Source organism: Paramisgurnus dabryanus, chromosome 16 (genome assembly GCF_030506205.2).
Source record: "Paramisgurnus dabryanus chromosome 16, PD_genome_1.1, whole genome shotgun sequence".
NCBI lineage: Eukaryota > Metazoa > Chordata > Actinopteri > Cypriniformes > Cobitidae > Paramisgurnus > Paramisgurnus dabryanus.
The window spans coordinates 32,379,625-32,397,892 of NC_133352.1; the positions used below are offsets into that span (position 1 = coordinate 32,379,625).

At 34.7% G+C, this 18,268-nt stretch overlaps 1 protein-coding gene across 2 annotated transcripts in view; it reads right to left on the minus strand.

Annotated features, from left to right (window-relative positions):
* The window catches only part of nrg2b (neuregulin 2b), a 113,511-nt gene that overhangs the window by 66,799 nt on the left and 28,444 nt on the right, over positions 1-18,268 (minus strand). For both annotated transcript variants that reach the window (XM_065275246.2, XM_065275245.2), the window contains exons 2-3: positions 6,778-6,940; positions 1,595-1,713 (exon numbers count right to left, since the gene is read on the minus strand). In XM_065275246.2, coding sequence (XP_065131318.1) covers positions 1,595-1,713; positions 6,778-6,940 — 282 coding nt within the window. The remainder of the gene's footprint in view (positions 1-1,594; positions 1,714-6,777; positions 6,941-18,268) is intronic.

Here is an 18,268-nt window from a genome sequence, read left to right on the forward strand (position 1 = left end):
AGGTGTGGTCTCCACATCTCCATAACAACATCCAAACCCATCAAACTGCCGCACACCAGAAAATGCCACCCAGATCCCACACGAACGCACGCACAGAGAGAACAAGATCTCACACAACTACGCAACAATTTCTCGAAACCCCTAATACTAAGTATTAAGCTTTTGTGTATAACTCGCCCCCACATCCTTTGTGCTACTGACATAAATGATGCCTCAAATCGCGCGTCTTGTCAAGTAGAGGTGTGCTACTGCTTTCCCACACGATCAACTACTGCACTCGAATAATGCTTTTTAAATCCGATTGACTTCAAAAGAGAAGAGAATATCATCGACATTTTGATTTGGAAGCCACCTATGAATGCCCTGGTAACGTTCTTATAATCCCTGTGCATCATGAAAGTGAGTTTTTTCATATGCAAGCAGCTCCACCATTAACTTTAATAAATCTAGTCCTAATTTGATCAAGAGAAAAAAAACATCTAGGAATAAAACAGCTAGATGTACTGACCACTAAATGTACTTTTTTAAGGACAATTACATATACATACATAAACTATGTGAAAGGGATAGTTCAGCCAAAAATAAGAATTACCCTATGACTTATTAACCCCCAAGCCATCCTCAATGTATATGATTATCTTTTTTAGACAAACACAATCAATTATATTAGAAGATTTCCTGGATGTTCCAAGCTTTATAATGGTAGTAAATGGTGCTTCTGATTTGAGTAATACATAAAGCTCAAGTAGGTTAATAAAAGCCTTCTGATGGTATTCAATGCAATTTTGTAACAAAAATATCCATATTTAAAACTTTACATAATAAAATAACTAGCTTCTGATTTTAGATATTAATATTTTTCTTGCAAAATCGCATTGATTGCTATCGATTGGATAGACTTTTTGGGCTTCAAATCAGAAGCACTATTTACTACAATTATGGCACTTTTCCATTGCATAGTATCACACGGTTTAGGTCGGGTCAGGTCACCTCACATTGGCTTGGTTAGCTTTTCCATCGAGTTTAGTAAACCATCGGAGTGGGAGGGATTATAGACCGTTTCAGTGGTAACAACATAAACAAGGGGCTTTTGTGGAAAACACTTAACTTCCGGTAAACTCCTAAGAATAAATAACAACAAAATCTGTTTGAAGTAGTTTATTTATATAACAAGCAAAATAAGCAGTTTCAGCAACTAATCAGACCATTAAACAAACAGAAACTGGAAGTACAGTAAAGTACTAAAAAAAACGTACTACGTAACTACGTACTGCACCCAGTGGAAAAGCCCCCAAAAGTAAGCTGACACAACCCAAACCGTGGGGTACTATGCAATGGAAAAGTGCCATTATAAAGCTTGGAACAACCAGGACATTTTCAAATATAACTCAGATTGTGTTCGTCTGAAACAGATAACCATTCACATTGAGGATTGCTTGAGGGATGAGTAAATCATGAGGTAATTTTCATTTTTGGCTGAACTATCCCTTTAAACTTCACGCAAAGAAAAGCGTGTCCAATGAGGAGAAGAAACGCTTGGTCTCCAGTAACCGTGAGCATGTGGGGAATGAAAATGATCTGAGAAAGTGCTTACTGCTTTGGACGCTGACATAGCTGGTGGCGTTTTCCCTGCCCACAGAGTTTTCCGCCACACAGGTGTAATTCCCAGAATCCTCCTGTCTCACTCTGCTGATGTGAAGCTTTGAGTTTTTCCTGGATGAATAGGATAGAGACACCGAATGAGAAAAACAGTAAGGAGAAGGTATGTAAAGATGAAAAAATACAGTAAGATAATATAAAAAACAACAGATATATTTGAGTATAATTCGGGTATATTCGGGATGCAAAAGTGTTATAACATCTCAAATAAAGCAAAAATGTGAAATGTGACCCTGTCTATGAAATAAAGTCTCAAAATCTAATGATGATATTAAGAGCAACAAAGTTTGATTTCCATTGACATGACCTTACTCAGTCAATATTAAAGAATTACTCAACTTTCATAAAAAATCTGATAATTTACTCATCTCCATGTCATCCAAGATTTTTATGTCTTTCTTTGTTCAGTTGAGAAGAAATAAGTTTTTTGAGGAAAACATTCCAGAATTTTTCTCCATATAGTAGACTTAAGTGGACCTCAACAGTTTACAATTTTAATGCAGCTTCATAGGGCTCTAAACAATCCCAACTGAGGCATAAGCAAATATCTTATATAGTAAATAAATCATTATTTTCTCCAAAAAAAAACAACACTTTTTAATCACAACTTCTCATCTTGCACGCGCCAGCGTGACCTTGTGTATTACACAACCACATTGAAAGGTCATGCAAGACAAGAAGTTCTGGTTTAAAAGTACTTTTGTTTTTTGCCAAAAATTACGATTGTTTTGCTAGATAAGACCCTTATGTCTTGGTTGGGATGGTTTAGAGCCCTAACTGAACTCTGAAACTGCAATTTTAAACCGCATTGAAACTGTTAAACCGTTGACCATTAACTCTTTCCCCACCATTGACAAGTTATCACGTCAATTAAAAGAAAACATTTGCATGGAAAAAGTGTGTTCCTGATTAGTTTTTATGGTTATCTGTAATTCTGATATTATCCACTAGATGGCACAATTACACAGTTTATAAAAACTGAAGCAAAAAATTACTTATTTATTTTACACTCCATGTATGTTTTGACTATCGTTTGGAATTTGATCTCTAACAAAATTCTTTCAAAAAAATGCAATTATTTATTTCATTTTTTGAAGAAAAATACCCATATTAAAGAGTTTATAAGCAGTTAAAAAAAAATAGTTAAATTCCACTATATGGAGAAAAATTCTGGAATATTTTCCTCAAAAAAAAAAAAAAAAAAAAATTACTTTTCGACCGAAGAAATAAAGGTGTAAAATATTGGATGACATGGAGGTGAGTAAATTATCTGTGTATTTTTTAAGAAAGTGGAGTATTTTTTTAAAGTTATCATGGTTATATTTTCACATATCGTTCTTTACATTTATACTGTAGTATAATTTTATGTAAAAAAACGTCAATCAATTTTATTCACAGACTGGGTCATAAATCAACTGATTATTTTTTTCCAGCAAATCTAGTCGAATAGAAGATGCATCAGGCCCAAAAGTTTGCAGACCATAGTTAGTTTAAGTTTGATAGATGCAATTTTTTGACAGGAATACCGTTTTAAGACCAATAAAGGATCCTGCTCCAATAATGTCCTAAATTTGGACGTTACGAATACTGTCGTAAGTGGGGTCTCTTGTAGTGTCAATCTGATATTCAGAATATCTCTCGGCTCTTCTCCTCTGGTCATCATGTGGTTGGCTCACGGATGGCTGTCCTTATTTTTACTTTCATCATTATCAGTCTATCTCTGTCCACGTTGTAAGCTATTTGACTCCGTTCTTCTGAATGAGTGAGCACACATGGACTTAAATCTTTAACACACACATGCATTTGCAAAATTACACAACAGGCAATCCTGTTAACAGGATCTGCGTTGTGTGGAAACCTGCATCTCAGCACTTGTACTTGAAGAATTAAGAGGACGGATACGTTAAGGGACCGTCATGCACTTTCACACAACTATGCATGTTTCCCCGCAGTCACGGTTAAGGTATAAAGCTATTTGTACACTATTGATTTTTATCACAAATTGGTAAACATGTTATTGCAATGTGCACTGTTCAGCAACTTTTCATCTGATCGACTATAAGGCTTTAATACAAAACAACCGTTTTCCACACAATAAGAAGTTTACTTATCTAGACTCATAAACTTAGTCATATTTTTTATTCATTTTCCACCCACAGTTGGCACAGAGGGAAGTAATGCTCGTTCATACTCTTCCTCAGCCCACGTACCTATAAGACAGGGAAGCCATCAAGGGGAATATACTCATAATTCATTTAAGGACCTTTACTGAGATGCTGACCAGATCCTTGGTCTGCAGATGTAAAATGGTATTTTTCCATCCTTTATACAAGCTCCCCCACATGGAAAGAACCTATATGTGGATATATGTGCATATATGAAACCTATATGCAGCTTATATGCACATATATGCTGCATATATACAGCATATATGCGCATATATGAAACATATATGCAGCTAATATGCACATATATGCAGCACATATACAGCATATATGCACATATATAATAATATATATGCACATATATGAAACCTATATGCAGCTACTATGCACATATATGCTGCACATATACAGCATATATGCCCATATATGCTGCACATATACAGCATATATGCCCATATATGATAATATATATGCTGCAAAATTGAGGTGCATATATGTGCATATACAGGCCATAAATTATGTTAATTATTAAATAAAGTTATGATGTCTGCACATTTAAAACATTTACAAAATCTGTCTACGACATGTATAACAAAATGGTTTAATTTAACAGCTACTGTTCAGTGTTATTTGACAGCGACAGTAGCGCAGATGGTAAAGCGAGTTGTCTAATGATCGGAAGGTTGGGTGTTCGAATCCCAGCAGTGGTACGTGGGATTGCATTTTGTTTTGTAATCGGAAGGTTGGAGGTTTGAACCTTGCTCCTGCAGGTGCAGACTGTCATTGGTTGGACCTTTATTTATGTTTAATTTATTAGCAGCTACAGATTTTAATAATTTTACCAATATATAGGTTAACATATATGTGCATATATGTACATATATGTACATATAATATAGGAAAACGGCCAATTTTATATATGTCACATATATGTAAAACTTATATCAAAACCTATATTGAAACATATATGTTTATATATGTTTTTTCCATGTGGGTTATAGCTCAGTGATGAAGCACCGCGTTAGCAGCGCAAAAGTTCATGGGTTCAAACTGAGGGAACACATACGCTGATAAAATATAGAGTGTAATGCTCTGTAAATTTCTTTGGATAAATGCATACAGTACGAGCCCATCACTGATAACTTTTTTAAACTATTATGACATCTTTTTCTCAATTTCACAGTTTAAGCTTCAAAATAATTTTTTTTATTCATGAAACATAAAAGGAGATGTTAAACAGAATGTCTGAGTACATACAATTAAAAGATATAACCAATATAGACCCACCAAAAGGATTATTAGGAACACCTGTACAATTTCTCATTAATGCAATTATTTAATCAACCAATCACATGGCAGTTGCTTCAATGCATTTAGGGGTGTGGTCCTGGTCAAGACAATCTCCTGAACTCCAAACTGAATGTCAGAATGGGAAAGAAAGGTGATTTAAGCAATTTTGAGCGTGGCATGGTTGTTGGTGCCAGACGGGCCGGTCTGAGAATTTCACAATATGCTCAGTTACTGGGATTTTTACGCAAAACTATTTCTAGGGTTTACGAAGAATGTTGTGAAAAGTGAAAAACATCCAGTATGTGTCAGTCCTGTGGGTGAAAATGCCTTGTTGATGCTAGAGGTCAGAGGAGAATGGGCCGACTGATTCAAGCTGATAGAAGAGCAACTTTGACTGAAATAACCACTCGTTACAACCGAGGTATGCAGCAAAGCATTTGTGAAGCCACAACACGCACAACCTTGAGGCGGATAGACTACAACAGCAGAAGAGCCCACCGGGTACCACTCATCTCCACTACAAATAGGAAAAAAAAGGCTACAATTTGCACGAGCTCACTAAAATTGGACAGTTGAAGACTGAAAAAATGTTGCCTGGTCTGATGAGTCTCGATTTCTGTTGAGACATTCAGATGGTAGAGTCAGAATTTGGCGTAAACAGAATGAGAACATGGATCCATCAGGCTGGTGGTGGTGTAATGGTGTGTGGGATGTTTTCTTGGCACACTTTAGGCCCCTTAGTGCCAATTGGGCATCGTTTAAATGCCACGGCCTACCTGAGCATTGTTTCTGACCATGTCCATCCCTTTATGACCACCATGTACCCATCCTCTGATGGCTACTTCCAACAGGAGAATGCATCATGTCACAAAGCTCGAATCATTTCAAATTTGTTTCTTGAACATGACAATGAGGTCACTGTACTAAAATGGCCCCCACAGTCACCAGATCTCAACCCAATAGAGCATCTTTGGGATGTGGTGGAACGGGAGCTTCGTGCCCTGGATGTGCATCCCACAAATCTCCATCAACTGCAAGATGCTATCCTATCAATATGGGCCAACATTTCTAAAGAATGCTTGGTGAATCAATGCCATGAAGAATTAAGACAGTTCTAAAGGCGACAGTCAGTCAAACACAGTATTAGTATGGTGTTCCTAATAATCCTTTAGGTGAGTGTACATTAACACTATTTACATTTATGTATTTAGCAGATGCTTATATCCAAAGCGACTTATTAATGAAAGGATTTTACATTTTATCTAATAAATTTAACATTAAAATGGTCCAAACTACTGAAAATACTTATGGACTGCTTTTCTTGTACTTTTATTATGCTTTCTGGAGACGGACTGCCGTTGATTACTGGTTACAGCATACTGCAAATAATATACTTTACATATTCTTCAAATTTAATCTAATCTGCTATCTACGAATGAAAGAAACCATACATAGGTTTAAAATGTCCATCTGTGATTTTTTTTGAAAAAACTTTTCTTTTAACAAGCCTCATCATATCTTTGAGACACAAATCTCTAATATCCAAACTAGGACAATCTTCAGCTAGAGTCGATAGGAGATGTATTTTTAATACCTCAGATGCTAAAAATAGTCCTGTCAGCGCGTGCGAGTAGTGTCTGTGCGAGAATTCGATGAATCTTACTTGTTGGATTTGATTTTGACATCTTTTCTCTTGCGAAGTTGACTGCCATCTTTGTACCAGTTGAAGGAGGGACCCGGATTGCCCACGGCTTCGCATTTCAGTGTCAACTTTTTCCCCTCCAAAACCCACTGAGAATCCATGGGCTTCACCTTAGGAGCTGATGCTACAAACAGAGGAAATAGAAAAAGAGTGAGAGGAAGACAAAAACATCGCAAAATAAATACTGTTTATTTAAATAATTTTCTGCACCTAAAAAATTAATGGTATAGATTGTTAGGATAGGACGATTTTTGGCCAAACTATTTGAAAATCTGAAATCTGAGGGTGCAAAAAATCTAAATTTTGAGAAAATCGCCTTTAACGTCCAAATGAAGTCTTTAACAACTGCAACCTCTCACACAAAAATAAAGTTTTGATATATTTACATTAGAAATTGACCCATATTGTTGGCTATTGCCACAAATATACCCGTGCTGTACAAGAGATGTACAAAAGGAGGATGTGACAGACAGTCTTCAGTCTTTTACCAGAACATGATAAAACAACACGCGCACGCACACACATAGTATTAATCTTGGTACATGACATGTTTATGTTCAGCTGCAGTTAGTTACAAACAAACAGGTCACCCGGTCACCTTTCACCTCAACATCAAACAGTGTGTCAATATTTTACAATTGACACATTCTCATTACCCTAATGGGCCCAGATGTCTTTACAATCTATCTTAAACTTGTGATGTAAAAATATTTAAAACTGAAATAAAACATTTTTTATATTACAGTAATGTGAATAATTGTTTTTCCATTACGATAATGTGAATGGCGTGGGGAGTAATATGCTTATTTGTCATTAAAATGTCACAATGCAAAATGTTCCTTTATATATAAATTTATTATACACTTACACATTGTGTTGAATGATTCACTGACACAAAATAAGCCATGAGGTATAGCAAGGACATCTGTATATAAACATGGTACAGACACTTATTTACTGTTTAACTCGGTGTTGCTCCATCTGTGGTCCCTCACATCACAGCCCACCCCCCTCCTCTGAGCTTTCCTTCATGCTGTCACATTCAGTGTGATCACACTTTCTCATCTCCAGATGTTTTCCAACACACGCACATCCTTACATGTACACCCTTACTCTTGAATAAAATACACACAGATATACGGTTAAAGGGATAGTTCATCAAAAAAAAAAATATATATATTCTGTATATATACCTGTATGAATTTTTCTGATGAACACAAAAGAAGATATTTGGATAAATGGTGGTAAGCACACAGCTGAGTGTAACCATGGACTTCCATAGTAGGAAAACAAATACGATATAATTCAATGGGTACCATCGATAAGGGTGTCACGTTTTTTTTACATTTGATTCTTATCGTTTTGGAATCCATTCAGCTGATCTCTGGGTCTGGCGTTAGCACTTTTAGAATAGCTTAGCACAATCCATTGAATCTGATTGGACCATTAGCATCATATAAGTATAGTCCTAACCATATCTGCCTAGAAAATCGCAACTTTGAATTTTCTGTCGGTCTTAGTACAGAAGAATCAAGTTTTAAATAGGAAAAATATTGAAACTCTTTGGTTATTTTTCCCCCAATGCTAATGGTCTAATCAGATTCAATGGATTATGCTAAGCTATGCTAAAAGTGCTAGCGCCAGACCCGGAGATCAGCTGAATGGATACCAAAACGGTGAGAAAAATGTTTAACTCTAGGAGAGCTGGAAAATGAGTATATTTAAAAAAAAAGTGTCCCTTTAAGTCACAACCCTCATTTCTCTGAACTGAGATCTGTTTAAAAGTAGTCAGTAGTATTTCAAGGTCAGATATTATATTTCATAAAAGTCTAGGTTAAAAATGGCATAGCATTTTTTTTGCTTTAAAAAAAATATTTAAAAATCAAGAATCGAATCGAACAGTGACAAAAATAAATAAATAATCGAATTGAGGATTTGGAGAATCGTGACACCACTAATACTTCCATAATATTTGTTAGGATATAAATGTTAGGACATATCTGCCATTTGTTAATAGTACTTTTTTATTATAAGATTTTATAAGATTTTATTATTATTATTAAATTGTTTATTGAGTACTGGTCTCTTTTATTCCACTGCTGCATCTGTGATTAAAAATGTTTTCCACGATTGTAATATTACAGTAATAGCTTCTTGTTGCCTACTGCGCTAAACCGGACCCTGTTTATCCTCAAGGATGATATCATAGAGTTTTGGTCACGATCTATGGGAAAAACTGTATAATATCATGACATCTATTACGACATTATGGTCTCTGGTTCAGTCAAGTTAAATTACACAGGCACTCTCATGACAAAGTTAATGCAAGACACTATGACCTCACCTAAGAAATTAATGTGTGTGTCCGTGTGTGTGTGTACAAGGTTGCAGTTGTGCATGAATATTTTTGCTCAAATCAGCATTATGTTATGGATTTTTATCACCATCCACCCTTTTCAAAGTTTATATGAAGAAGCCAAAATATGTATGACAACAATTAACACCCATATAAAGTTATATTAATCCTCATATTATACTTCAAAGTCCTTTACATAAACATCCATAAGCAGAACAGACAACCAGGACAGTGTGTACACTGTAAAAAATTTCCCTGTAAAATAACAGTAAAGAGCTGGCAGCAGAGACGCCAGCAGTATACTGTTATTTTTACGGTATTTATACGTAAAATGACTTTACGGTAGTAGTCTGTAAACCATAAAAACTGTATTGTTCTGTATTTATATAATTAACAGTAAAGAGCTGGCAGCAGAGACGCCAGCAGTATACCGTTATTTTTACAGTATTCATATGTAAAATTAATTTACGGTAGTAGTCTGTAAACCAGAAATACAGAATACTTCTGTAGTCACACTGTTAAATAATTTCACAGTCTAATACAGTAAAAAATAAATGCATTTTTCTGTGATTTATTTAGAAACTAAAATAATATTGTTTAGGTTTAAAGTAACAACCTAAACAATATTATTGTAATTTCCAAATAATCACAGAAATATGCAGCATTTTTGAAATAACATAAATTTAGTCTCTAAAAATTCTTCATTGATATTTAAAATATCAGTCTCCCATGAACTTGCCCAATGAATTCCCAGGGCTAAAGACAACTGCTTAAGATATGCATTATTGTGAATATTATGCAAAATAAGCAACAAAAACTTTCAAATCAAACACCTTTATTTCAAAGAGAAATGTCAATGTCAACATGAATACAAAAAAGGAAAGAAAATAAATCCTGTTGGACAATGTTGAAAAAGCTTTCTAGTAGTAAACAGAAACAGTAGTTTCTTGCTTTAGACTATGGCAATAAACGTACGTTCTTAAATTGCTCGTCAGAGACTGCCCCTATGTGAAGGGCATAACCTATAGTTTACTTTTTGAAAACATACCTAAGGCCATTTTGAAACTATTATAGTACAGTAGAACATTTTGTCAGGATGTATCAATAATAAGCATAAAAAACATTTAGGATGAAACCGTATAGGCACATGTGCCACTGCAAGCTAGACTTGCAGGTTACCTCTTAAAATTGTCCTGTGAGGTAGGTTTGTGTTTTTACATCTTAGTTCTTGTGGATCCAGAAGAGACGATCATCACTTTAGTAGCCGCTGTTCCTCTCTGCAGCATTATTCCAGTGCTGCCACTGTCAAAGAACAAAAAACAACCATACTCATAAATAAACTAAACAATCACGGATGTAAAGTATAAACTCCAAGCTAATGCTTATAAAGTTAAAAATACCAGTATAATTGTGGCAATGCCAGACTGTCAAAAAATGAGAGAAAGATTATATACTCACCGATCTATATGAAGTTCCAATAAAAAGTCAAGGAGATTCTTCAGTAGCATGGCCACGTGTGTATTTAACTGCAGAAGACGACTTCTGGACGATCACACCTTTCTTCTTAGAGACAATCTTGTCTGATGATTTTGGCATTTGTTCCTCTCTCTTGATTTATATCAATGAAGTGCCTAAATCAAAAGCAATTAATTGGTTTTTTGTCTTTCGTCATTGCACAAATTGAGTGGATTTAAAGAAATAGTCTACCCTTTTGCCATATTAAACTATGTTATTACCTCAACCTAGACAAATTAATACATACCTATCTTTTTTCAATGCGTGCACTGTACAACATGTTGTGAATGTGTTAGCATTTAGCCTAGCCCCATTCATTCCTATGGTACCAAACAGGGAAGCCACCAAACACTTCCGTGTTTTCCTTATTTAAAGACTGTTACATGAGGAGTTATACCAGTAAGTATGGTGCCACAAAATAAAACTTTTTTTTGGTACCATAGGAATGAATGGGGCTAGGCTAAATGCTAACACATTCACAACACACTGTACAGTGCACGCATTGAAAGAAGATAGGTATGTATTAATTCGTCTAGGTTGAGGTAATAACAGTTTAATATGGCAAAAGGGTAGACTATTCCTTTAATGACATCAAATGGAATTATAATAAAGTCTATACCCTGTGTGTGTGTGTGTGTGTGTGTGTGTGTGTGTGTGTGTGTGTGTGTGTGTGTGTGTGTGTGTGTGTGTGTACCTGGTAATTATCACGTTGTGGGGACCAATTGTCCCCATAAAGATAGGAATACCAGTGTTTTTGTGACCTTGTGGGGACATTTTGATGTCCCCATGAGGAAACAAGCTTATAAATCAAACAAGATGATGTTTATTGAAAATCTAAGGTACAAGAAAGGTTTTTGTGATGGTTGGGGTTAGGGAATGGGGCAGGTAAGGGGAATAGAATATACAGTTTGTACTGTATAAAATGCATTACGTCTATGGAATGTCCCCACAAAACATGGAAACCAGAATGTGTGTGTGTGTGTGTGTGTGTGTTGAGGCTTGAAATGTACAGTACTAATTCCATTTTATGCATAAAATACAAACACATTAATTTAATTGTATATATCTATATAATGATGGCAGGGATTGAAGGGGTTTACCTCTGAATGAATTCCAGAGGGCAGGCTGTCTCATCTTGATACTGAAGGCTGAAAATGTAGTAGGTTGCAAACATAGCAGCAAGTCCAATTGCAAATGTTGGTGTGATGCCCTCAGAGCCCTTAAAGGTGATCATCCAACCCTTAATTGTGACTTGCCTTGTTGCACTTGAAACTTAACAACATGGAAATACTTGTTACCTTGTGTAAACATTTGTAAACTCAAGATGAATGGATAAAATATACAATGTGTCTATCAATGATTCTAAATTAAATGTATATTACCAGGTATCAGGCGAGGACTTGCAGGAAGACTGAGAGTTGTCTCAACGTCAGCTGCAGTGGCAGATACCTGAAGGGAATAAATACATTATCCTTACCATAATAAGATTTTTATTTATAAAAAGGACAATAATTAGTAAACACTAGGTGGAATGTAACCAAGACGTGAACGAGGTACCTACAATCAAACTTCTAAATAGATTTGACATTCAAAATTTTAAGGGTAACAATTTATCTTTTTAACTCCATGTTGTCACACGTAGCTTACATGCAGCTTCCTTTGAGCCAAAAAAATATTTACACCTCTCTTTTTACATATGTAGTAGTACTCCCACAAACTAGTACACACATTGCATTCACAAAGAGTCCAGAAGGACAATATTTTCACACCAATTTGGCGTTTAAAAAGAAAAATGCAAAGCCTTGACTTTTCAACTTTAACCAAACTACAATTAGCTTTATTTTCTTGTTAACTGTTTGTAAAACACTTTTCATTAAAAGTTGACACAAACAAAATAAAACTCACCAAAACCATCTTGGATAGTCGATGTTCAAATAATCCTATGGTTTGGTTAAAGTCAATTTTTTAATAAGTGTTGTTTCTCAAATTCAGAAGTAGCCTACGGCTAACTTTACCAAAATTAAACAAAATACCACTCAAAAGTAATATTGTTTTGGCTATTCAAATCTAAGCCTCACTGTTCAATGACATGTTTAAATCCCTAGCAAGAGAAGCTTCTATCAGTTGATATCAAGCATTTTTGGCAATATGAATAAGATTTGAATTACCGTTTCATTTGTAGATGCAAGACCCGATGAATTTGATGAAGAACACTTGAGAATGTGCAGCACGTCATCTAAATTGTACGTCCTCTTCTGGAAAATCTCCAATCCAAATAATGGTTCCCGAAATTCCATCCAGGGGTTAATGACAAATTACTTCTGTATTTTTTTTAAAGAAAATTGACCAAAAGCAAAAGGCTAGCCTCAATTTATAAAACTAATATTGCTTCTGACCGTGCTCCAAATTCCCCAGTCAACATGCATTTTCGAGAAAATACTGTATTGTCCTGTAATTTAAAACATCAACTTACTGTTGAGGGCCTCTGTCTTGTTGCTCCAATTTAAGCAGCCCACAATGCATTGCTAATTACAGTACTAAACTGTTTAACATGAAAACAGTATTTTAGTGTTGAAAATTGGCTGTAAATTTACGGCAATTGCTTACAGTGTAGGACATTATCATCCACCCTACAAACCTCCAAACAAAAATGAACCCTTAAAGGCAAACCAAGGACTGTTTAACTTCTCCAGCAGCAGTAGATGGGAAGCAAACCTGATGTTGCAACCCAATAGGAAATGCAATGTGATCTGAAACACAGCCTGGTCTGCTGAGACCACCGAGACAGAAAGCCAGAAAGTTAGAAATTTCCCCCAAAACTGCATCTGTAGCAAAAGTCAGTATAATTAAAAGAAAAATCTGAAATCTGCTTTGATCCAAATCTGATGTTTCAATCTAATATAAAGTACAGTATATGATATGACGCACAGAACTGTCCGCTAAATGCTGAAATAAAAACTAATTTTAATATCTGCACAAATGTTTTCTCTCTCCAGATAAGCGGTGCAAAACAAAACTTTACCTTTATAAGAATAAAAGATCACATATCAGACGTCTTTTGGGTCCCAGTTATTTCTCTTAGACAGCAATGAGAGAAAATGAAGGGAATTTTCAAGCCAGTGTTTGGTCAAAAAGGGACATTGGGTTAAAATAACCCATGAAATGTTTCCAGTTGACCCAACAATAAGTTTGGGAAAGTTTGGACTTTTGCTAAGAAGTATGCAGATTTTCCACCTGAAAAAAGACCTTAGTAAATCTAACCTGTGTCTCCTCCAAAGTTTCAAAAGAAATCATTGCAATGTCTGAAATAATGCTCAGATTTCCAACGACACCAACGTCTATAATCTCACCTCAAGCTTACAAAATCTGAGGCATGCTACCTGCATTCATTTTACAGCTCTACATTTACTATATTTTTAGCCTGATCTCACGAGAATTTGTACGTATTTTTTAAGAATTGGCTAGTTTTTATGAATGCACATAAAGTGAATCGTACAGAACCATACAATTATAATACAGTAACGAAACCTGACCACTAACCCTATAGTCAAAGGGGCAAAAGCAAAAAAAATGTACAAATGTGGTAGTACAAATTGTAAAATACGTACAAATTGCCATGAGATAGCGTTGATATTTTAAGAATATTTTAATACTTAAATATTTAAGACAGAAGTATTTGACCATTAAATTAGTGTAGCAAAGACCATGAAGTCTCGTGAGATATAAATGAGCAATCTTTAAGCAATAACATTTTCCAGTTCAAAGTTGTTTTGCAAAATGCGACAGTGAATGCAACATGCAAGAAACATTTCCATAATTCTCTGACAATAAAAACAAAATCAAACACATTAAAGACATTTACACTATTATATTTGATCCAAAGCGACATACAGTGCATTCAATCAATATTTTTTTGTATGTGATTTCTCTGTGAATTGAACGCAATGCTCCAATTGAGCTACACAACAATAGCACAGATTTACTTCATATTTATACTTTCACACAAATACATTCTCCCTAGCAAAATGACAATGCCTCCACATCTACAGCTTTCCAATAAACATGATCCCATCTCACCCCTCTTTCTTCCCTCATGTGGTTCATCTTTCATTCCTCTTAAACTCCTGCAGTTGTTGTTGCTGATCGCCATCATGCTGAGGTGGGATTATGAAGAGTAAGTTACTGTATGAAGACAGGACCACTGTGTGCCTGAGTGTATTTTTACACTATAACTGTAAATCAGACCCTCCCCTCATCACATTAAGGGGGGATACACCTACTGTACTGATTGGTAGATTTTTGAAAACCTCATAAGAAAAGAAACAGAGGAAACATGAGCGAGAATGAAACTATGGGAGAGCCAAAGACTCAAAGCTGCATAATAACCAAATGATAAGTAGATATGAGAACATGGGGGATAATGAGAGATTATTAAATGAAGTAAGCGTCATGGATGAGAGCAGTTACAGTAAAACCACCCAGTAGATGAATCTGGCTCAATGCTGCATGAGATAAAACACAATGGCTTGTTTTAACAGACAAAGCTTAGTTAAAGCCAGGACTAGGCCTTAGTTAAATGAACATCTTTTATAAAGACACCTTAGAAAAGGATGTTACTGGTGTGTATGTTGAGACAAATCAATGGCACTGGCATATTTTACGATCTGTCAGTGCAAGTTATTTTTTAGTTGAGACAGCTCAAACAGTGTCTTAGTTTAGGCCTAGCCTTAAGCCTTGTCTGTGAAACCGTGGGAGAAACCACCAAAAAAATCAATCGATTCGATCTGGGCTGGTAAGCAAAAGATGACAGAATGTGTCCAAATTTACTCATCTAGGAAAAGACCTTATAAAGGTTTTAATCGTTCAAGCTGGTTGCATACAGCAATTTTTTTTTGTTGAAATAATATGCTTAATACATTTTGTAGAAAGTAAAGATTAATTAAATATATTTCTGAATTTTTAAATGTAACATTCATATAGATGATATGTAAAAATGTATTTCAGAGGCAATAAATAATTTCAAATTTTACAACCCATACAGCTAAAAATACATCTCCTGGCCAAAATATACAAGTTTGTATGAAGTATAAAAAGTATACGCATATATAAAATTATATATTAGTTTATTTAATATTCTTAAATCTTTTCAAACCTGTTATGTTTACAGGTTTGTTACATACAACATTTTCCTTCCAATGTGACTGAAATATATTTTGAATATATAAAAATGTGAATAAAAAAAATTATAAATATATTTAAAAGCATTTATATTCATAAAAAATATTTTAAAAAATTCACATTTTTATATATTCAAAATATATTTCAGCACATTTTTTTGCCATATCACTGTTCTGCATTTTTGTCAAATCAACACATATTTTTATATTAATTATAAATATTTTTATAATTTTTCAATTTAAACAATTTCAGCTTGAATTTATAAGTTATTTCAACTTTTTAAAGCTAAAACTTAAAATAGCAAGCTTAATTGACCTGCAAAACAAAATTTACATTTTAAATAATGTTTGCTATTTTTTCTTTTTGGAAGCAAGGGGTTGCGTGTTCGATTTCGAGGAAACACACATACAATAAGTGATATGCAGTGTTTAAAGTTCCATAACGTATAATCATTGTTTCACTAAAAATCATTTTTATATTAACATACAAATAATCTTTATCAGTTGAAAAAACCTATATCATCGACCACTACCGAATTTTTTTTTTACAGGACCTTGGATGCACTACACTGTAAAAAGTAAAAGTTGGATCAATAAAACATTACTTCAGTTTTTAACGCCTAAACATCTTCACTTTAAATGAAAATTTAAGATGCAATTTTTAAAATATTTTAGGTGTAACCAGTTCAAGTAAGTAGAGCAGCTTTCATTTATTTTTACATTGTATAAGTTGCTTTGGATTAAAGTGTCTGCCAAATGCATAAACATGTAAATTTAAACTCATCTACTATACCAGTTCTAACCAGTTTGATAGTACACCAGGTTGACTTCAACCCAAGCTTTGACTTCATACTGTACATCCATTTAAAATGACATTGGGAAGAGCTGATTAAAATGAATAGCAAAATAGCTGAGAAAAGTGACATTAGTTCTGTAAAAAGGTTTAGAATTTGTTTGCAGGTGTTATTTGTTTTTTATATTTTGTAATGTAATGCATAAAAACAGGCAGTGTTATTATAGGCCTATATGAATCTGGTGTTTTCCACCAGACCAATATCTAATCTAAGTCCAAAAAGACTCCATGAAGCATGCAATGCATGTAGAAAATCAAAGAAAGGCAAGTGAGGTACAGTATACTGTGTTAACCTGAAGAGTGTGGATGGGTCACCTTCGTACATCTGTTAAGAAAAACCCTGGAACCCTTGAAGGGCCTTGCAGAGATACATCACTGATCTCATCTTCACTCGGGTTCATATAATGCTACAGTATACTATATACAGTATCTGCAAGTAAGCTTTCAACTGGCATCCCTGTTACTATTCCTTTTCTCTTCTCCACACAACATGCTAGTCAACACTTGTCGAGCAACCCAATTCATGAGACTGACTGATATATTCATCTAACACAATTTGATTAAATGCAAAATATTTCACTACTCTGTGAAACAATAACAAACACCCAGCAACACAGCAAAACAATTCACACAACCTTGTGAAGCACTGCAAAACAACACTGCAAAATATCACACAACACTGAGAAAAAAACAACACAAAACTGACAAACACTACAAAGTATCACAACACTGAGAAACACCACAATAGTATAACACAAAACTGAGAAAAATTAAAAAATGTTAAAGAATACTAAGAAACATCACAAAATATTACACAACACTGAGAAACACTACAAATTTCCCACACCACTGAGAAACATCATAAAATATCGCACAACACTGAGAAACACCACAAAATATCTCACAACACTGAGAAACACTACAAATTTCCCACACCACTGAGAAACACCATAAAATATTGCACAACACTGAGAAACACTACAAATTTCCCACACCACTGAGAAAAACCATAAAATATCGCACAACACTGAAAAACACTGCAAATTTCCCACAACACTGAGAAACAACACAAAATATCGCACACCACTGAGAAACACTACAAATTTCCCACACCACTGAGAAACACTACAAATATCCCACAACACTGAGAAAAACTACAAAGTATTACACAAAACTGAAAAACACTACAAAGTATCACATAACACTGATAAAAACTACAAAATATCACACAAAACTGAGAAATACTACAAAGTATCACACAACACTAAGAAACACTACAAAGTATCACACAACACTGAGAAACACTACAAAGTATCACACAACACTGAGAAACACTACAAAGTATCACACAACACTAAGAAACACTACAAAGTATCTTACAACACTGAGAAACACTACAAAGTATCACACAACACTAAGAAACACTACAAAGAATCACACAACACTAAGAAACACTACAAAGTATCTTACAACACTGAGAAACACTCCAAAATTTCACACAACACTGAGAAACAACAAACTATTGCAAAACACAGTAACACTACAAAGTAT